The sequence below is a fragment of the Phalacrocorax aristotelis genome, chromosome W (genome assembly GCF_949628215.1).
Source record: "Phalacrocorax aristotelis chromosome W, bGulAri2.1, whole genome shotgun sequence".
NCBI classification, from domain to species: Eukaryota; Metazoa; Chordata; class Aves; order Suliformes; family Phalacrocoracidae; genus Phalacrocorax; species Phalacrocorax aristotelis.
The window spans coordinates 7,813,587-7,835,327 of record NC_134310.1 but is presented as its reverse complement, the minus strand read 5'-3'; the positions used below and the strand labels follow the sequence as shown (position 1 = coordinate 7,835,327).

General features: G+C 45.8%; 1 protein-coding gene across 1 annotated transcript; it reads left to right on the top strand.

The window, feature by feature from the left end:
* The first annotated feature begins 666 nt into the window (after positions 1-666).
* Positions 667-17,543, top strand: MUC16 (mucin 16, cell surface associated). Its single transcript, XM_075077666.1, has 34 exons — positions 667-683; positions 1,024-1,196; positions 1,310-1,336; positions 1,587-1,729; positions 1,840-1,907; positions 2,303-2,475; positions 3,048-3,178; positions 3,270-3,337; positions 3,701-3,873; positions 4,395-4,421; positions 5,206-5,264; positions 5,354-5,421; positions 5,902-6,074; positions 6,721-6,747; positions 7,027-7,172; positions 7,274-7,341; positions 7,531-7,703; positions 7,936-7,962; positions 8,172-8,317; positions 8,400-8,467; positions 8,805-8,977; positions 9,499-9,525; positions 9,701-9,843; positions 9,958-10,025; positions 10,350-10,516; positions 10,841-11,004; positions 11,733-11,800; positions 12,503-12,657; positions 13,191-13,354; positions 13,450-13,514; positions 14,148-14,323; positions 14,422-14,466; positions 15,956-16,035; positions 16,912-17,543. Exons 1-34 carry the CDS (start codon positions 667-669, stop codon positions 17,008-17,010), a joined length of 3,549 nt encoding a protein of 1,182 aa, XP_074933767.1. The 3' UTR covers positions 17,011-17,543.
* Positions 17,544-21,741: the final 4,198 nt, after the last annotated feature.

The window sequence follows — 21,741 nt, the reverse complement described above, 5'->3', positions numbered from 1 at the left end:
CACCCTCTCTCTCTCTGTCTTTTTCCCCAGGTTACAACGAACAGGCAGGCCTGCCCGGTGAGTACCTTGCAGGAGTGGGCTGGGCTCCGAAGGTAGCCAGTGCCTCTCGGGGCTCTTGGCCCGTGCGGAGGGGCTGGGGGCCAGGGCTCGTGATCCCCAGGAGAGGCGCGGAGCCTGCCGGCCTTCTCCATTGCAGAGCAGGGCCACAAAAGAGGGGCGGCTGATGCGAGACCCCTGCGTTTGTCCACCCAGAGCCTTGACACCCTACCTCTTGCACCTTGTCACCCCCCACCTCTGCTTCTTGCAGCTCCCAGCCATCCACCAACAACACTTCCAGACCGTGCGCGTTTCACCATCAACTTCACCGTCACCAATCTCCCCTACAACTCCGACCTGGCGACGCCTGACTCGGCAAAGTTCAACACCACGAGGAGAGTCATGGCCACCTTGGTAAGCAGACCACTGCACGGCCATGGCCCTGTCCCCCCGGAGCCCCATAGCCTTGGGGGCGGTACAGGGAGCCGGCCAGGGCCTAACGGTGAAACCTCTCTCCTGGGCAGCTGGACCGCCTTCTGAAGGAAAGCAGCATTGGCCCCGCTTTCCTTGGATGTGAAACGACAGCCTTCAGGTACGGGTGGCACCCGAGCGTCCCTTTGCAATCCCACAATGAGATCAGGGGGCCCGTCACGCTCCTGCTCTCTTGCTGCCTGGACTACGGAGGCAGGACCTTCTCCCCGCTGCCCCCTGCCTCAGGACCTCCCCTGGCTGCCTGCCCTCTTGCCTCGGGACGGTGACGGCGTAGCCCCAAGCCGACTCTGAAGTCCTGGCCGGTGGCCCCGCACTTCCCGAGTGGCCCCAGGGCGTTAGTGGAGGCAGGAGAGCAGTGGCCGGCCACCACGCACACGCCAGTTGGGAGCGCAGCACTTGCGTTCCTGCGCACAGACGGCAGTGGAAGCCCCAAGGCCTGGCCTTGCAGCGAGTGCGTGGAAGAGCCTCGCTCAGGCACGGTGCTGTGTTTTCCAGGCCCGTGAGGCAAGGGGACGACACGGGGGTGGACGCCGTCTGCACCTACAGGGAAGAGCCCTCCGCCCCGCCCTTGGACAGGGTGGGCCTTTACCACGAAGTGAGCCACGAGACCAGAGGCGTCACGCAGCTGGGCCCCTACAGCCTGGACAAGGACAGCCTCTACGTCAACGGTGACCTATGCTCCTCCCTCTGACTCCCCTGCTGTCCCGCAGAAGCCTTCCCCAGCCCTGCCCCGTCCCCAGCTCCAGCTCATCACCCTCTCTCTCTCTGTCTTTTTCCCCAGGTTACAACGAACAGGCAGGCCTGCCCGGTGAGTACCTTGCAGGAGTGGGCTGGGCTCCGAAGGTAGCCAGTGCCTCTCGGGGCTCTTGGCCCGTGCGGAGGGGCTGGGGGCCAGGGCTCGTGATCCCCAGGAGAGGCGCGGAGCCTGCCGGCCTTCTCCATTGCAGAGCAGGGCCACAAAAGAGGGGTGGCTGATGCGAGACCCCTGCGTTTGTCCACCCAGAGCCTTGACACCCTACCTCTTGCACCTTGTCACCCCCCACCTCTGCTTCTTGCAGCTCCCAGCCATCCACCAACAACACTTCCAGACCATGCGCGTTTCACCATCAACTTCACCGTCACCAATCTCCCCTACAACTCCGACCTGGCGACGCCTGACTCGGCAAAGTTCAACACCACGAGGAGAGTCATGGCCACCTTGGTAAGCAGACCACTGCACGGCCATGGCCCTGTCCCCCCGGAGCCCCATAGCCTTGGGGGCGGTACAGGGAGCCGGCCAGGGCCTAACGGTGAAACCTCTCTCCTGGGCAGCTGGACCGCCTTCTGAAGGAAAGCAGCATTGGCCCCGCTTTCCTTGGATGTGAAACGACAGCCTTCAGGTACGGGTGGCACCCGAGCGTCCCTTTGCAATCCCACGATGAGATCAGGGGGCCCGTCACGCTCCTGCTCTCTTGCTGCCTGGACTACGGAGGCAGGACCTTCTCCCCGCTGCCCCCTGCCTCAGGACCTCCCCTGGCTGCCTGCCCTCTTGCCTCGGGACGGTGACGGCGTAGCCCCAAGCCGACTCTGAAGTCCTGGCCGGTGGCCCCGCACTTCCCGAGTGGCCCCAGGGCGTTAGTGGAGGCAGGAGAGCAGCGGCCGGCCACCACGCACACGCCGGTTGGGAGCGCAGCGCTTGCGTTCCTGCGCACAGACGGCAGTGGAAGCCCCAAGGCCTGGCCTTGCAGCGAGTGCGTGGAAGAGCCTCGCTCAGGCACGGTGCTGTGTTTTCCAGGCCCGTGAGGCAAGGGGACGACACGGGGGTGGACGCCGTCTGCACCTACAGGAAAGAGCCCTCCGCCCCGCCCTTGGACAGGGTGGGCCTTTACCACGAAGTGAGCCACGAGACCAGAGGCGTCACGCAGCTGGGCCCCTACAGCCTGGACAAGGACAGCCTCTACGTCAACAGTATATGATTTTTTTTTCCTGTATTTCATTTCTTTCTGTATTGAGTCGTTTATATGAAATCGGTACTTTTGTTTTTTGATTCTGCTTGTATAATTTTTCTGACTGGTTTTACAGTGTTTGTTTCATACACTGATATTTATGTCCATCTTGCTATACCTATTTTCATCGTATAAATAATATTATTGCAGTTGATATATATTCATACATTCATGTATAATTTGTGTGTGAAATTTTTCTCTGTTTATTGCAGGGATTTTTAGTATTTTTATGCCCCTTTTCCTGTATATATTTATATTTAATGAACTTGTCTTTCCCTTTCAGGATATAATGAAGTACTTTTATCAGGTAAATCTGTAAAATTGCTTATTCTTTGCATATAAACCAGTAATATGACATTTTAATATCAGTATGTATTATACCTTTTCCAATAATGGCTATTTATTTTCTTCCAAGAAGAAGTCATACAGCTATGTTATTTTTTATCTTGTTATCCTACTGCTTAACTGTAGAAGAAATCTAAGATTAATTAATTCCAATTTGTCATTCAGTTTTCTCTTTGATTTTGCCTCCAGGTGCAGGTATATCTCCAAGTACTGGCAAGTTCACAGTGAATTTCACCATAACTAATCTCCAGTACTCTAGTGGTCTCAGAAATCCATATTCTGCAAAGTTTAGTGCTACAGCAAGAGTCCTGTCTGCTCTGGTTAGTGAGATATATTCCTATTTGTGTGTGTGTGTGTGTGTTACTGTGTGCATCTACATATGGCTAAATTGTGAAATGTATTCTTTTGCAGCTCGATCAGCTGTTCAAAAAGACCAGTATTCATTCTGTGTATACAGGCTGCAAAATGATGGCTTTCAGGTAAGCATAATTATTTAAATTTAGAAAACACATTTTTTCCTTTTCATGATGTAGTATGATACACAAATGGATCCTAATCCCTTAGTTCACTTTTACATCTTTTAATTAATCATCTGATTCAAGAAACCCTAGAAGTCATTATACTTTTTTCAACTATAAATTTACTATAAATTCATGCTTGCAGCATCAGAAAGGTCAAGTATATTCTCCCTATTTTGATAACACACTTGAAACAACCATCGTGGGGGAAAAAATGTTTTCATTTCTACCTGGCAACATGGTTGAATTAACTAAAAGACCTATCAGTATTTATCATGGGTATTGCATTCTGGAATAGAACAGGATGTATCCTAATTTCCCTAGACCTGCACAAAAGCTTGAAGACACTGCAGTAGATGCTGTGTGTACCTACAAAACAGATTTTGCTGCTTCTCTGTTTGATCGAGTCATTATTTACCATGAAGTGAGCAACGAGACAAATGGCATCACCAATTTAGGAATCTACACCCTGGACCAGGAAAGCCTGTATATCAATGGTAAAGGGTTGATTTCCATATGGATGTGGGGATATTCATTGGCTATAGTGCATAGCTTTCTTGTTAAAGCACAGTAATGACTAGTGTGCAGGTAGAATAACATTTATAACATGTACACTTGGGATCAACCTATGTGCTAGATAATTCACAAAGTTCCATCTTCTACACCGATTCTCCTCAAACTAGCACCATTTATCTTCAGAGGTTTTGCACTGTCAGTTGCAGCTTTTTTTTTTTACTTTAAACATCATCTGATAAATTACCAAAACATGGAAAGCAGCACATAACTATTAAAAGTAAAGGCAACTAATTTCAGCATACATTGGGAACCTTCCTCTACCACTTACATCAGAGCTTTCTTCAAAATAACACCTCACTGCACTATCATATTTTAAGTGACTGCTCAAACCCACCAAATTTATTGTTCTCTGTGGCATTGTTCAGCTCTACAAATATCTAATTCAATTATTGTCTCTCATTTGTAGCATAATTCATTCTTTCTTTGTCCTTGCTCCCTTCAGGTTACCATGAAGCCCATCTCATCCCTCGTAAGTACTTTTAATTAAAAATCACCGTGCCCTAAGCATGAATATTCAAGAGATACACAGATGATCCAGAGATTAACTTCTGTTCAGATATTTTCTCTTATTTAGCCTTTTAATGGAACTAGAAGTCAAAAATAAGTTGCAAAAATTTAAGTGAGAGGAATTAACTACTAAGCACCATTGGTATGTCTTATGAGACATTTGAATTAGATCAGGATTACATAGGAAGCCAGAGGAGACTGTGTGGACACCTGTTTGCAGTAATGCAGAACTACACTCTTGGAAGGCTAGAGGGTAACTGATGTTGACATGCTGTTCAGTCTTTTCCAACAGCAATACTAAAAGTTAAAAGAATCTGAGGCTGACAAATCGAGACTGTCAGGCCAGTGTGGTTAAAGGACATCAGGTTTTATACCAGCAGGATAAAAGAGGAGATGGAGTTAACCTCAGCTCCTCAGCTGAAGCGGTCAGGTACCTGTTTACAGCCTACTCAGATACAGCTGGCCTTCTGCAGGAATCTGGATGAGCTGGAGAGCCCTCATCTGCTCCACAGCTGTATGCCCTACACCGTTGCTGGCATCATTGTTCCATACCAAGCTATTTAGTGCAGTGCCCATCCATTCCAGCTCATAGGTACTTCATCCATGGCATTAGCAGGTTCATGAGTCTCTTCCTGTTACAAAAAAGAATTGTGCTTTTCTTGCAGCAACACCCCAAGCTCCTCCTCTTGCAAGAGAGGGACATTTCACAGTGAACTTCACTGTAACTGATCTCCTGTACACATCAGCATTAGGAAATTCAAATTCTAAAAACTTCATTGCTACAAAAAAGACTCTGACATACTTGGTGAGTGTCAGTCGGGTTCCTCTTCTGGCCATGTTCTTGTTTTTTTATTTATTCACTGTGACTTATCAACTGGCATTTTTTCTTGGCAGCTTGATTATGTGCTCAAGAACAGCAGCATTAGCCCTGCATACACGGGATGTACAGTGGTGGTTCTGAGGTATGCACATTCTGGAAGTGTTACAGAAGATAAGAGCAATTCAGATTTTGGCTGAAAATAGGATTATAGAAATCTTTCCTTTGACTATAATTCCTTCCTGATTTTTCTTCCTGGTACAGCCTGTTAAGTTCTAGAGAGTGCCAAGTAAAATTACACCTCATTTATGATCCCTTGTGATGGGGTGGTTATTACATAATTTCTTCTGATTATGCTTGCATTAATTTGATATCAATTTTACACTAGATGAAGATGGTAATCTGGCTAATGTTAAAGGCGTTTCAGTTAGATCATAAGAGTGCTATTCCAATTTTATAAAACAGCATAATACTAAATTTCCAGAATTTGAGGGCATTCTTTCATTTGATAACATTGTTTTACAGTATTTTATGGGGAAATCCAATTCCATGGTAGTGTGCAAGCAAACTAACACAAATGCACAGGAATGTCATTCAAACCTGCAGACACGTGTGTTTTTTTCAGGTCTGTGAATAACGGAGAGGGCACTGCCATGGATGCAGTCTGCACATACAAAGCCAACGCTACCAGTCCTGAATTCGACCGAATCAAGGTTTATCGCGAGTTCAGCGAGATGACAGCCAGCTGCTCTAAGCTAGGTCCCTACAGGCTGGATGCAGCGAGTGTTTATGTTAGTGGTAAGTGGCTGTGCTGATGTCAGGAGGGACTCTCTCCTGGCATGAATCTCTCCCCACTGCTGGTTTGATATTAGGAGGAACTGAGTTACTACATAACTACAGAAGCAATAAAACCTGTAGCGAGAGAGCAAGAGCAAATGCTAGCCAAAGCAGAGGAGCCACTGTCACTCATAGCCTTTGCACCTTGTTATTCCTTTGAACTAAGTAACTTACCCAAATAAAATATAATACACCTTAGGTCATTCTCCAGAAAATATAAGGATTGACCTCTCAAGGTGCACTATGGAATGCGCTTTCCTGCAGAGAAGCAGCACTAGAACTGACACCGCTTGACAAAAGTCATATTTAAATTGTCAATGTAGAAGTTAAACTGGATTTAGGGAATAGAGATTTTGAAAGGGTACTTACCCAAGGAAAGGAGAATCCTGTGCACTGTTCTCTAAGAAAAGCAGCAGCCTGCCAACAACATGCAGTAGTATGAATGTGCATTTATGCCTAGGCAGCCATCAAATCAGTCTTTCCTAGTAAATGTTTCTACAAAGTATCTCTCTGACAAAAATAACTCAAGTTCTGTATTCCACTGTGTGCTAGACCTTCCAGATTTTAAGGTAGTTTCTCAAATACTGCCCTTTTCTTCCCCCAACAGGTTATAATGAACTGCAGCCTAGACTAGGTAAGTACCTTTAAATAGCTATTGAAAAGGCAAGAAAATTTTCTAGTTAGCAATAGCCAAAAAAGAAGGTTGGACTAACCAACCAAGAGCACAACTAGACTTATAAAACAGTGTTAAAAGAATCTGGGACCTTGTTAGGGAACTGCAGCTGCTATGACCCTGAAGCCAGCTAGAATATCTGAAAAGTTTTCTTACAGTCTTCCTTTCTTATAGTGTTTCCTCTAGGGGTGGTGATCATAAATTTTATTTTCAAGCAATAATTTGCCTTGCTTATTACAGCTGTTGATCAAAGTACCCAACCTCTGTCACAAGCAGTGAGAAACTTCACACTGAACTTCACTATAACCAACCTCCAGTTCACTGCAGATCTGGTGATGCCAAATTCTAAAAAATTCAAGTCAACAGAAAGAGTCATGTACCATTGTGTAAGTCTGGCAAAAGGATGCCCTGCTTGGGCACAGTTTTTTTAATACCTCTAATCTCTTACTTTTGACATTTCACTTAAATGTTATTATTAAATTTCTAGGTTGACCCTTTACTCCAAAAAAGCAGCATCGGCCCTGCTTATATTGGCTGCAAAGTAACAGCATTCAGGTAAGAGTCGTGCCTGGGAAAAGCCTGCATTACCTGCTGCTTAAAAAGTGGTTTCCTGTTTCTCAGCATTCGACACATTAATGTAATGTCACTGAGTGGTTTTCTTATATATGTACTTGATCTACTGAAAGTTAAGATGGACTTCTCAATAATGACGAAAACATCCTAAAACAATGCCTCATTTCCTAGGCCAAAGAAGGACAGGGATTACACAGGAGTAGATGCCATCTGCAGCTATAGAGATGAGCCTTCAGGACCCAAGTTCAGCCGAGTGGCAGTTTACCATGAACTGAGAAATATGACAAATGGCATAACCAAGCTGGGACTCTACAGCCTCAACAGCCAGAGCCTCTACATTGATGGTAATGAGACCACCTCAAGGCATTATTCCTTATGTTGACACAGACTATTTTGGAATGCGAACAAAGAGGATTGACTACACCTCAAAACAGATAACAAAAAGTAGAGGGCAAAAAATCTGTCAGAGTTACTAAGTTAACACCATCATGAATTTAATAAGCATGATCCTGAACCTTTTGTAATTAAAAAGCATGTGTGGAATATTTTCCTAATAATGGTCTATTTCTTTTTCAGATTACAATGAACCACATAGTCTGTCATGTAAGTATATTTAAAAACAGATACTTATTAAAACTACTCAAAGGTGTAAACTGATTTTTTCCCCCTAATCTGGCAATGCCCGTGAGATTGCAAAGTATCTGAAGTATGTGATTATATTTTTCTGACCCAAACAAAGAAAAATAGTAACAATACTGTGTCTTATGAAGTTCCTGTTATTTTACCTGTGTAATTTTTGTTCTTTCTTACAGTGGTGAAGCCAACCACCACACAAAGTCCAGGACCAGTAGAGAAATTCATACTGAACTTCACAATAATCAACCTCAGGTTCACAACAGACCTAGGGATACCAAATTCTGCTAAATTCAATTCTACTGAGAAAATAATGCAACACTACGTAAGCCAAAGTTGCCTTGTTTTTCACTGAAATCACCCAGTGTTTTGGGTTTCCCATACTCACAGAGACTTTTCCTTGTCAGATTGACCCCCTGCTTCAGAATAGCAGCATTGGTCCCTACTTCACTGGCTGCAAAGTAATAGGATTCAGGTGAGCAATATAGCTGAAAGATTAACTTTGAACGTTGGCAAATGGATTTCTTACATTTGACTGACACTTTAATAACAGTTCTTTTCCAAGAAGTTGGTATAATATTGTAATAAAGCTTCTGTGCACTTTCATATTGTCCTTACCTTACAAAGCCTTTTCCTTTTTAATACCATATCAGTAATTTCTGCAGTTCATCTCTGAGAACTATGGACAGATTTTAGTTAGTTGGTTGGGGTTTTTTTAAATTTTTTTATTTTTATGTTTTTTTAATCACATCAGAAAAAGCCCCAGATTTTTGGAACAGCTAACAGAAGCTTCATGTTATTCAATTCCTCAGGTCAGTGAGGAATAGGGATAACACTAGAGTAGACACCATCTGCAACTATGGAAATGGCTCCCAAGTGCCCAAGTTTGACCAAGCTAAGGTTTACCAAGAACTAAGGAGCATGACAAACGGCACGACCAAATTAGGAATCTATGACCTGGACAACAAAAGCCTCTATATCAATGGTAAGTGCTTGATTTTCTCATTCCTTCAGGCACCAGAACAGTTTGGGTCTACCTTGGGCCTTAGGGAGCATGTCAATGTTAAAAAAAAAAAAAGCGATCTTAAGGAAAAGGTGGTCTCACTGGAGTTTACTACATAACTTACCTGTGTAAGATGAAATGTTTGCTTCCAAGAACATTTTCATGTAGACTTTTCTGAAGATTTTAATTTCTATATGACACTGAAGAGTGATTTAAAGTTTTAGTTTTGACCTCAGTCATTCACCTGCATATAAACACTTCACCTGATTTCTATCCCACCAGTATTTAAACAGTGGCACATATATTTTCGCTTTGTAGTCTTCACTATTATAAAAGCATCTTGTTCTGCTTAAGCAGTAGGTTGTTTGTTTAATAGATTCACACCCTCAGGGACTGGTTCTGATGATTCATTCCCAAGTCATTCACTTAATCATCCCCTCTTCTCTTTCATTCTCTAAGTGTATATTCTCTTACATAATGTTTCTCTTGCATTTGCTTTCCAGGTTACAACGAATTACTTGAGAGATCATGTAAGTGTTTTCCAACTCATTCCAGGGAAAGCTACCAAAGGAGTGGTGCACTCAAGAATAAGAGGGGAAGACATTCTTCAGAGTAGCCTTGAAGTGTGCTAGGATTGGGAATGTCTTTGAAAGTGAAGACAGTATAGTAAAGTAAGATTATAATCCTTCTCCCCTTTGATTATAGCTCTGAGCAGAACTACTGCACCAAGCCCAACATCCAGGCATTTCACACTTAATTTCACCTTGACCAACCTCCAGTACACCGCAGATCTGCATGCACCAAGTTCCCGCAAATTCATTTCCACAGTGAAAGTTATCAACCATTATGTAAGTCTGGCTCTGGTTTTGCCCATTTTGTGTTATGGCAGTGATCTTAATCTGCCTGCATTAAACTCAGGACATGCTTTCAAGTTCTCAGCTGTCCTTTTTTTTTTTTGTCAGATTGACCCTCTTTTCAAACAAAGCAGCATAAGCTCTGCCTACACAGGTTGTAGAGTGATGAGATTTAGGTAAGATTCCTGAAAGTGCAATTAACCATTTCTTTATCTGCTCTTACACACCTTAAATATGCCTACCTAAGCTATCACAGCTGTTCAAATGCCAGGAAACAGAAGCCAGTGATACCTCCCTGGCCGTTCATTATTTTCTTGCTGGTAAAATAATTTTGATGTCTAAGTGTCATTGCCACAGTTCTTGAGAATCCGCTGAAAGATATAGGAGCCCAATTGCACTGATAGGTTTCAGTGCCTGTTGTTCCTAGTCATACAAATTACACAGGGTGTTCTCTAAGCATCAGCAGTGTCCTAAAGAATGTATCTAACATTTTTACTTAGGTCTGGGAGAGACAAGGATAGCACAGGCGTAGACGCTGTCTGCAGCTACAATGTCAGCCTTGCCAGGTTTGACAGAGAAGAAGTTTACCGTGAGCTGAGCACCATGACAAATGATGTCACCAAACTAGGGCACTACAGCCTGGAGAAGAACAGCCTGTATGTCAATGGTAAGCATCCATGAACAGTATCAAGACATGATTTTGGGGCCACTTGGAGATCACACCTCATTCTTCCCCTCCAATGGGGCTTGAGCACTAATGAACTTGACCTTTGGTTTTTCTGGTATTCTGTAAGTTTTGGCACTATGACAAAAACCAAAAAACCAATCCAGCATGATACTGCCATATAGAAGCATTTCCATCCCTTAAATCATACAAATTCCTTGAGAATTTAATTGTTACATTGCATGATCTAAACAGGAACATACCTATATTTGCTCTATATGGGTAGATCTGATGTAAAAATAATTGTACTCTACCTTTTTTATTTAGGTTTCCCCCTCACAAACACAGCTATCACCAGACAGCCTGTTTTCACTGAATTTCCAGCCAAACTGGGCTACAGATTGAGCTTTAGAATAGTCAATGAAAATCTAACTAACCCAGATTCTCAGTCTCCAGAATACAAAGCAGCAGTGAAAAGCATCACTAACAAGGTAAGGAGCTACACCTCAAATGCTATCATATCTGCACTGGTCAGTTTTGGCAGCAACTGCTGTAGATTTATACTTTAATTAAAAAAATAAACATTTGAGAACAAAAATTTTCTAGAATCTGAAAGATAAAATTGCCCTTTGAGTAATTTTTGATTTTGTTACATTACACATGGCCTTAAGAAATTATGTCCAGCCAAAGACATACCCTAGATAATGCAAGAGGTTTAGGTCATCTCCTAAATACTCACTCACTTAGCATCTCAGTCCCGTTTCTAGAAGTGCATACACATCTGCCAGCTCAGAGGTCAGCACGTTCATAATTCATTGCTGAGAATCCAACACATTCTCTTCAGTGCCACTCTGCCAGCATATCAACCTGATAAAGCCCTAATCAGGTAGGCTTTGCTTTTTAGACGAAGCCGTAACATTCAGTAGAGTTCCAAGTCTGCACTGTCTGTGAAATGTGGATCAAGATGACAGCTCCCAGTCAGCAAATGGTGCTGTTTAACACTGGCAGCTTCCTCGGATAAGACAGAAAGGTTTGCCAAGCTGGAAGTCAGACTCCATGGCCAGAAGGCATATTCTGAAGTAAAAGCCAACTCCCATGAAATCCAACTAGCCAAAAAACCCCTGGTGTTTCTCCAAAGTTAGAGGCTCTTCTAGTGCCCTAAAGCATCCACCATGAGGCCCAGAATTCATTAATATTTAACACGACATTTTTATTTCAGATGAATCAACTATACCGTCAGAGCAACCTGCGAGACCAGTTCCTGAACTGCAGTATCACAAGGCTGAGGTCTGTGATACAATCTGATTTTGTTTGAAAGGTTGCCACACCCTGGCATTGTTCCCAGTGGCCAAGTGCCATTGTCCTCTGCGGAATTCTTCCCCTCCATTCTCATGCTGGAAATTATTTGATTTATGCCAGAAGTAATTTCCAGGCTTCCCAGAATTCATCAGTCTGAATTTTTCCTGACTTGGTATGGACAGACATTTTTCTAAGTCTCAGTCGGGATTTCTGTAAGGCACTTTTAGGTCTCTGAATATCCCAATAATTACCCTCACCAATCTTACCTCTTCAAGAAGACTGAATGGTGACCTTGGAACCTCTGTGCTCCTCCTCCCAACTTGGACTCCACTAGGTTTTACAAGTGGGCTACAGGTATAGCTGAGTGCCCTACTCTAGCTGGGAAGAGGCTTGGACAAGGGACCCTCACACAGGGTAAAAGGTTATAAAAAAAAAGAAAGCGCTGGTTGTTCATTGTAGGCCTGCAGCATGACCTGTGTTTGCAGAGAGAAGAGGTAGCGATATTGCATTTGCTGTCCCTGGCCAAAGGAAAAACCCAAAGGAGCCTGTTCCACACCTCTAGTAGCACCACATTAACTTAAAACACTTCACACTCAGAATAGCAAGAACCCTTCAGGAAACCCTTTCCCTCATGAAGAAGTTTTATGATCATCAGCCTGTTTATCTCAGAACCTGTTTCTCTGTCTGCAGGACTGGATCCATAGTGGTCGACTGCAACTGCTTCTTCCAGCCAGAGCCCAACATCAACAAGGCTGTGGTTGGAAGGGCTTTTCAGGACGGGACTTTGAATGCAACTGGATTATGGCTGGGAAGTCATTACCAGCTGCAAGGATTCTCAGTAGACAGTACGTAGAGCTCAAATCACAGCTGCCCAGTTTCCACCCAGATCAACCCACTTTGCTATGGCATACTCAGAATTTCCCAGCTTCTCGTCTATCAAAGGGGGGATGTGTGAGGGGGGTGGTGTGGAATGTATCTATGTTATCAGGTTGAATCGCTGAACTTAGGTCAGAGTCAGGCCAGTCCTTTGTCACATTCAGTCTGGCTCAGTGTTGCCCTTAAGTCCTCAATGTTAAATAATAAGAAAATGAAGTGGTAACTACTCACCATGACTTCAAGCATTTAGAGATAAACAGACTTTTAGCTTTTTTCAAATGTACAACTTCCTAAAGAAATGAATGGCCTAGTACATTGCTGAAGGACTGATTCAAACTGTAGACTGGGAATTTGCTGTCAGACCCAAATGCAACTCAAGTTCTGTTAATCTATTAGGACTTCAGTTTTTTGCAGCTAAAAGTCTGCGGATCAATGCTGCTTGGTAGAAGAGCCTCTGTTTCTTTCTGCTAGAATTTATACTGAATTTCCTCTTGATTCCCAGGCTTGGAACTAACAATTGAGGCAGCAACTTACAAAACACCCCTCAAGTCTGGAAAAGAAAACTTCAGATTTATCTTCAGAATCTCCAACCTTCCCTACTCCCCAGAACTGCAGGACTCCAGGTCACAGATGTACCAAGTGAACAAAGAGAAAATTGAGAAAGAGGTAAAACCAATGGCAGTAGCTTGATCTCCTTGTCCAAATTAAAAATGTATTAGATTTACTCAATTTTCCTCAATTGTTTTGTTTCTTCCCATCAGCTTGATGTATTCAGAACTAGCAGCCTGAAGGACTACTTTTCTGGTTGTACTGTTGAGAGCTTTGGGTATGTCTTGCTTTGGAAGTGTTTTTTCTTGAGTCCGAAAGAGCAGTTGGCAGAAAAGGCATTCAGAGGCACAGCACGGTGTTCATGCCTCTTGGCCAACCTTTGTGCCCTGGATGACACAAGGAGGCACCTTCATTCACTCTGTCAGTTTTGCCTTTACCACAAAAGGTTTCTGTCCAAATGAGAGGTGGTTTTGTTTCCATGCTAGCAAAGATATTTTCATACATAAACAATTCCAGAGTAAAATAAATACCTGCATTCTTTCGTTTGGCTTCTTCAAATAAGCTAAAACTCCACTGAAACATTAGCAAAACAATTGTCAGAACTGCCCAGCTTGAGAACAAAATCTACTTCCATGTGTCTTCAACACCTCTTTGGAGAAATAAACCAGCTGAGCTGATTTACCCCTTACAGTTGCTTTGCCTGGTATGAAGTCAGTGGGTGCATTTCATAAGGCTGCATGAGTTCCTGCCTTATGTAGAATAAACTGCGAAAACTGATCCCAGTGCTAATAAAACATTGCTTAGACATCTGCAAACCTGAGCCTGATTCTGAATCCTTCTCCCTGCCTCTACTCAGCTCTACTTCTTTTTCTCTTGTCCCTTAATGACGACTCCGGCTCTCACCCTCCAGGCCGGTCCATGGGAAAGCTTTCACAAAGGTTGCCTCCATCTGCAAATTCACAGCGGACCCCTTCTCACAAACTTCACAAAAGCAAGAGATGTATGAGGAGCTGAAACGCCTGACAGAGAGGTTCACCAAGCTGGGCCCCAGTTACGAGCTGGAAGATCAGAGTGTGACTGTGGAAGGTGAGAGCTCCTGAGATGACTTTGCAGGAATGTTTTAGTTTTGTTTTAATCCCCTTTAGAGTGCTCTGTTTCTCACCTGTCCCACCCTTTGTTTCCAGGTTACTCTCCTCTCCAAACAGATGAACAGGAGACTGAAAGATCTGGTAAGTGCTTTTTTAAGGAGGGGTTCACCCTACAGCTGCTGAATACTTGAACTACAGTAAGTTAGCATCACATACCTTGATATGTAGACTAGACCTGTGCAAGACCGCCGACATCTAGGCCTCTCAGGAGGCTGGCAGCAAAGAGCAGCTACCATTAGAGCCAGGCAGCCTGCGGAAAATGGAAGCAAAAGACAGGCAAAAGCAATGCAATTTGGGAAACTGTTTTGGAGCTCTGGCACCAATAAATTTTTATAACAGCAGTATTTACAAAAAAAATCTGGTATGGTCTTGTGAGCACAGCCACATCCCCAGAACTAACAGTAAACAGGAGAAAAAATAAATTTACTCTGAACTGTTGCTTTTCCATGCACCACAAACATGCTGGCAAAAGCAACAAAAACTTTTGCTCATACCCTTAGTCCTGTCCCCTCCCCAAAAGGGTCCAGACAGCAGCTAAAAGATAACTTTGTCTCTTTGAACATCCCTGAAACCATCTGAGGACTCTGACACTGAGGTGGTATTTAAAGTTGTAGATCCCAGCCCCACACACCGGTACAGGTTTGGAGTTGATGTGCTGGAAAGTTGCACTGCTGAGAAGGGCCCTGTGAGTGCTGGCAGGCAGCAGGTGACCCTGAGCCAGCACCGTGTCCCTGTGCCCAAGGGGGCCAGTGTTGTCCTGGGGTGCATTAAAAGGAGTGTGGCCAGCAGGGCGAGGGAGGTTATCCTCCCCCTCTGCTCTGCCCCAGTGAGGCTGCATCTGGGGTGCTGCAACCAGTTCTGGGCCCCCAAGTTCAAGAAGGACAGGGAACTGCTGGAGGGTCCAGCACAGAGCTGCCAAGGTGATCAGGGGGCTGGAGCATCTCCCTTGTGAGGAAAGGCTGAGAGACCTGGGTTTGTTCAGCCTGGAGAAGAGAAGGCTGAGGGGGGATCTCATCAATGCTTACAAATATTTGAAGGGTGGGTGTCAGGAGGATGGGGCCGGGCTCTTTCCAGTGGTGCCCAACGCCAGATCAAGGGGCAACGGGCACAAGCTGGAACACGGGAAGTTCCACCTGAACATAAGGACAAACCCCTTCCCTGTGCGGGTGCCAGAGCAGGGGCACAGGCTGCCCAGAGAGGCTGTGGGGTCCCTTCCCTGGAGACATTCACCCCCCGTCTGGACGCAGCCCTGTGCCCCCTGCTCTGGGGGTGCCTGCTCCAGCAGGGGGTTGGATGGGATGATCTCCAGAGGTCCCTTCCCACCCCCGCCATTCAGTGATCCTCGGACCCTCACTCCATTTTACCAAAGTTTCTGTACATCCCACTCATTGTCAGATTGCTGGGGCACGTTTGTCCTGCAGCCAGGGAAGGAGATACACTGCCTTTCAGCGATTTTGCCTCACCTATACACTGTGCAGTACTGTTGAACTTTTCCAGGGCGAGATCTCCCTCTCTCTGTCCCACGTACAGGAATCCAAAACACTGATGTGCCCTTATTTTGCCTTTGCAGAGCTTCAGTACTGGGCAATTATCCTCATCTGCATTTTCACCCTGCTTGGCTTCATTCTCCTTATCTTGTTATGCTTCCTGGTAAGTAGCCCCTTTGCTGTCCTACCTCTAACTTGACTACAGCAGTGCCCAGCCGTCTGGGAAGTTATGGGAGACACAGACACAGCCACAAGAAGCCCAGTGGAAGAGGTACCTGACATGTATGAGAAGAGCAAACGGCATGCCAAATCCTCTTTCGGTTACTGCCAATTCTTTCAAGGACTTGCATACAGGAGGATGGGGAAGGGTATTTATAGCCAGCTAAGTAGATTTCTAGGAAAGGCAGTAGTGGGTCGTGAATGGGATAAAGACCTTTGTGGAGAGAAAAATATAAAACAAAGGGTAAGGCAAACACCAAGACGACAAGCAGGTTGAATTAGGGGGTCTCCCACAGTGTTTCTTAACCTCTTCTCTGTTCAATTATCTGCAGAATTATCATGTTACAGATAAGAGACTGCAGAAGATGACATTTTTAAGAACCTGCAGGAATCATATCTGGAATTTTTGTATCCAATGCTCCTAACATATATAATGTAGCAGCCCTGCAGGGCTGTACTCCAGCTGCGTACCCTTGGAAGGAGCAGAGGAGATCCTCTTCTGGTCTCTGGTTCTGCTTTGGTGGGGGACATCATCTTAGTAGCACTGTTTCAAATGCAGCTGTCTGCTGTGCACCAGCTAGAAGAGAACAGATAAATCTGCAAAGAACATGGATTACTGTCCTTGGAGGGTCAAGATTTAGAAGAGGAAAAGCCTCAGATTCAAAATCAGGGGCTGTGCTAGTGGCTGCTTATGCGGCTTTAGGCAAGCGTCTTAGAGTCCCTCTATCCCCACCTGGCAACATGGTTTGGGGGCACCTAATTAAGGGCAAAATGCAGACTTGGGGTTTTTTTGCCATTAATGTTGTTCTTTTCCAACCAGATTGTCTTTTGCCTAAGAAGAAGGTCACATCTATACCAGGTTCAGCAGGGCATGCACAGTGTGTACTTCCCACATCTGAACACAGGAAAAGTGCATTGACACAACAGATAAAGTCTGTCTTCACAGGCCTGTTCGTCCATTGATGAAGGAAAAAAATGTTTGCGAGTGCAAAAAAAATATTTCTTTAATAAATTATGTTTACCATTTTCTCTTGTCTTGAGGCAAATCTTTGCACTATTACCACAACTGTTTTCATACTATGGGGAAACTGCCAACAATGCAGACGTTGAGGAAAACACTTTTCAAAGCACTGCAGTGTTTTAGACAAATATTACACAACCAACCAAAAATAAAGACTACCAGGAACTGCAGTTTGCAAGGCTCTTCAGTGTAATGTCAGTTTTCTGAAAAAGGTTTAATATTATACCAATTTATAGATTATTTTACTATTATAAACTTCAAAACTTCACCTGGATTTTAGCTTTTCCCTAAATTATCTTTTAAAATGCAAATATCTTAAACTGATTGAAACATTTCATATCGTTAAAGTTAAGTCAAGAGATTATGTAAAGATACATTGTTAAGTCCGAGAGCAATACAGTCACCCTGTGTCTTTTGAGGTTGATACTGATCTCAGTTGAATAATTGCCACATTTATTGCCGTAAAAATGTATTTCTTCTGCAGCAAAACTTTTCCTCTCAAATCAGAAGATACTTTTGCTCTACTGCAATCCCCGAGCTTTTGCTCCTCTGTCGTCTCGGGCATCCCACAGTGCTGGGTCTGATGTTACAGAGATCAGGACCTTTTACTGTCCCTCCAGACCACTGGAGCCAGAGTTGCCCAAGAGCCCCTGTTGAGCACCTCAATTTTCTGCAGAGCACAGGAGATGGTGCTGATCTCTAGGTAATTATTTGATACTATCATTAGATGAACTCTGCTGAAAGTGAAAGCACTAGCATTAAAATTAATGAAACCACAATTAGTCATTAATCCTTCCACTGCAGGCAACATTTCCATGTAATCAAACTGGCTTTTTACTTTCAAAGTAAAGCTCCTTAGTGGCAGGTTGGACCCGTTTGTCCCCCACGTCAGGTTCCTCTGTGCAGAGTGGAGTTTCCTGTGCAGAGGATTAGAAACCTGTTTGCTCGATCAAACAAAGGTTTCAAGCACCAATATTATGTCAGCAACATCAGATTAAGAGCTTTCACAGCTGCTTGCAGAAGACCTTTGCAGGTTTCCATGCCACCCAGCATGCCCTGGCTGCAACAACCACCCCATGACAGAAATGCTGTGAGCAGAAAGGACTTCCCAGCTCAGGCTTTGACAGCAGAGACTCCAGAAAAGCTGCGTGACAGAGCAGGGCTGGCAGGGTCCAGCCATCAGAGCACCAGCTCCTGCCTTGGCAGACCTGGGCAAACCCTGGGATCTTCAGCCAACTGCCCCTGCTGCGCCTCCATTTCCTTCAATCTGGTACCCCAGTGCCTTGCTCCCCTCTCACCGTGGAGCCCTGTCTTTTACTTTCAAAAACACATAAGTGATGCTGACAACATGACAGCACAGGGTGCGGAGAAGCAACAGCCAGAATGTGCTGTTCTGTGGAGCTGCTTCCTAGAAGTTTTGAATCTTCTTTTTTATGTGATGGCCATGGGAGAAGACCTTCCTCTCAGCACCATGAGCCACACCACCACCACCGCCTCCTCTTCCCCCAGGCTCTCCCCGTGGTTTTGCTGGGAACAGGAGGAGAGGCCCAGCATGCATTGCAGAGCACAGACCAGCAGCCCCTGAGCCGGCACTGCTGTCCTCTCCAGCCCCAGGGGCAAAAGGGAAGGCAGAAAAACCAGCCGTTTCTCAGGGAAGTTCCAGGCAGCACCCTGCGCCCAAGGAAAGACCTGAGAGCAGCGGGGCAAATTTATGTCTGCTCAACAGAAAGGGCACACACAGCTGATCTACTTTAGAAAAGCCTTAGTTTAGATGCAGCACAGCAGCATCCAACTCTGCCCAACCTGTTTTCAGGGGATCCAAAGAGGGAAGAAACCCTCCCAGCAATACCTTGAGACCCCATTTCCTAAGGGGTTGTTGCAAACGTGCCTTTCTGCAGAAACAGCTGCAGCTACGTATGCCAAGCATCCCTCTCTCCCCGGCGCAGCCACCAGCAATCACTGGCAGACCAGGGTATGTCACATACATCCAACACCCCACACGTATGCCACCATGGGCAGTCCCCAGCCTGACCCCATGGGCAAGGGAGTAAAACCCCAGCCCTGCTGGCTGGTCTCCCATACCCAACCCTCAAAACTAAAAAGCCAAAACTAAAGCTGAACCACACTGAGAAAGGGGCAGCAAGACAGCTGGGAGAGGAAGAGGGGCTGAGGAGCCGAGAAAGGAGCAGCATCTTGCAGGGAGAAAGGACCAAGCATGAGCATGCTATGGGGGTGGCTGGTGCATGTTTGCTTCTCTGCAGGCTGCTTTCCAAGAGGAAGGAGACCTCACATACCATAGTGGCTTTCAGCATCCCCTACGCCATGTCGCAATGCACTTTGTGTTATGGTTGGACACCCGCCCACATTTGCTATGGAGCCGCTGTTTCCAAACAGGGGCCCCTGGCGAGGCTGCTGGGGTCGGCCAGCTCAGCAGTGACGCAGGTGGCTCAGCCTCTGGCAGTGACCTGTTCTCAGGCAGGGATTGGGGCTGGGGAAGGGCAGTGCAAGCAAGCAAAGAGGCTCAGCTTGACCTCAGGGATCTACCCTGGACCCATTTCCATCAACACCCACCTGTAGCACCACCCTCCATGTTTGCTTTACCCCCAGCACAATCTTTGACCTCCTGTTGCCTCTACTCTCCCCTTGTGCTGCAGATGCACCAGGGCTGTTTCTTGGCATTTGTGTCCTTGTCTTTGTGTGACTCAGCCCAGTCCCCCCACTGCTACCAGTGTGCAAACTGGCATCTGTCAGCACCCAGTCACCTCTTTCCCAGCATCGGGCTAGGTGGACCTGCCCAGTGCTACCTTGGTAATTGCTGCTTAGTAAGAGACAGTTTAACAGTCTCCTTTTCAGCTCTTCAAATATTTTCTGCTGAACAGTAGCAATAAAAGATTGGTCTGTTTCTCATAATTCTCCCCAGAAATTCCTATTCAATTTGGCCCTTATAGATAGAAAAATGCTCCCTCTGCTTTGGAAACAGTCATCAAAAAGCCCTTTGTGCAGCATGGGCACCATTCAGATGCCTCTTTAACCTCCTGTTCTCAGCATCGAACCAGCACCATTTCCCAATGGCAGAGCTCCATCCTGTTCCACCTTTGATGGAGAGGAGAACCAGAACAACTTGAGCTGCCTTGTCCAGAACAGGATCCAGACCACCCACTCCATGCACAGAGAGCAATAACACCTGGCCCTAGCTTTGCTGCCAGGATTTATAGCTCCATAAGCGAGGACACATCCTTTCCGCTCATCACCTTCATTGCAAATTGCATCTCAGCAGCCTTCCTCCTGCCCTGCTCCTCTGGTACCTTATCCTGTGGCAACCAGCAGGAGAGTTGTGCTGCGCCCAACGAGGAATTTAGTTTGTGAAATGGTTGCTGTATCAGGACCAAAACTTTATTTTGTTGGTACCACAACTGCTGAATTCTGGTCTGTCCCCTCCCCAGCCTGCAAAAAGCAAATCCAAGTTTCCCTCTGAGCCACTGCTAGGCCTGATGGCTCCTCTTTCCTGGGCACAAGCATGCTTGCTCTTCTCCAGTAAAAAGCACCAGGAGAAACAAAATTAGGAGATTATATTTTTATGCTTCAGCTTGCAGTTTGCCCAATGCATCAGTGAAAGAAGGAGCACTGAGGCAACGCAGCATTTCATCAGCTTTTGTGCCTGCAACACAGCCCAGCGCCACCCACCTCACAGCGGCCTCCGTGGTGCGAAAGCAAGCTGGATCTGTGCTGCAGTCAGAGAGCAGCTACAGCATGCAGCCATCCGGTCCTGCTGCATGGTGTCACCTGCATGTTATTCACACAGCCCCAAGGGAAACCTCCCCACACTCAATCACAGCAGCTCAGCAATGCCTATCTCAAGTGGAGGTAAACACCCGCGGCTGAGGGCAGAGGCTGCCCGGTGCCAGCTGGCTCATTGCAGGCTGTTGCCTCTGAAGAGCATTAAGCAGGCTTAGAAGTGATGAGCCCTGCAGGAAACAAGGAGCTGTTTTCCTTGGGTGTGTGTAACCACAGCCACAAAGGAGCTGCTCTGGGCACACTGTACCTGATGAGGAATCCCCAGGCGTGCTGGCTTCTGGCCAAACAGAAACAACAACAACAGAAACAAGAAACCACAACAACAAGAGCCCAAAAGAACACCACAAAACCCCCCGGGACACATGAGCTGGTATGAGCTAGAGCTGGGCAGCACCATTCTGTTTTCCACTATACTGCTACCAAAAAGCAGATGATACCATTGAGCATTGTGGCATTACTAAACTTGCTCGGGATATGGAGGCAGAAAATCCCTCATCGTGGGGGCCAGAGGGGCCTCCCCACTCTCTTTAACCACCACTTTCTGGTTGATCTTGTTGGGTCTGAAGCGCCTTGCTGCAGTACAGGACTAGACTCCAGCCCTGGGACATCACTAAATCCACGTTTTTGTGTGAGACTGAAGACCCCGATGTGTCACGCTGCAAATGTGGCCCCTGTCCCAGGGATATTTCTACATCTGCAGCAACACTCCTGCATCTGCCACTAGTCCGTTATTCAGAGGGTGATGGGCTGAGCAGCAGCAGTGGCCACAACTGCCCCCGGGCCTCCAATGTTTTGGGGAAGGCACCATTTCATCAGGAGAAAATGCTGCCTCAC

What these genes read in the sequence shown, in the direction of transcription:
- MUC16 (XM_075077666.1), top strand. An exon ending in TGCAAAGTAATAGGATTCAG is followed by an intron (nt 8,468 to 8,804) that starts GTGAGCAATATA and finishes TCAATTCCTCAG; the next exon opens with GTCAGTGAGGAATAGGGATA. An exon ending in TGAAAAGCATCACTAACAAG is followed by an intron (nt 11,005 to 11,732) that starts GTAAGGAGCTAC and finishes TTTTTATTTCAG; the next exon opens with ATGAATCAACTATACCGTCA.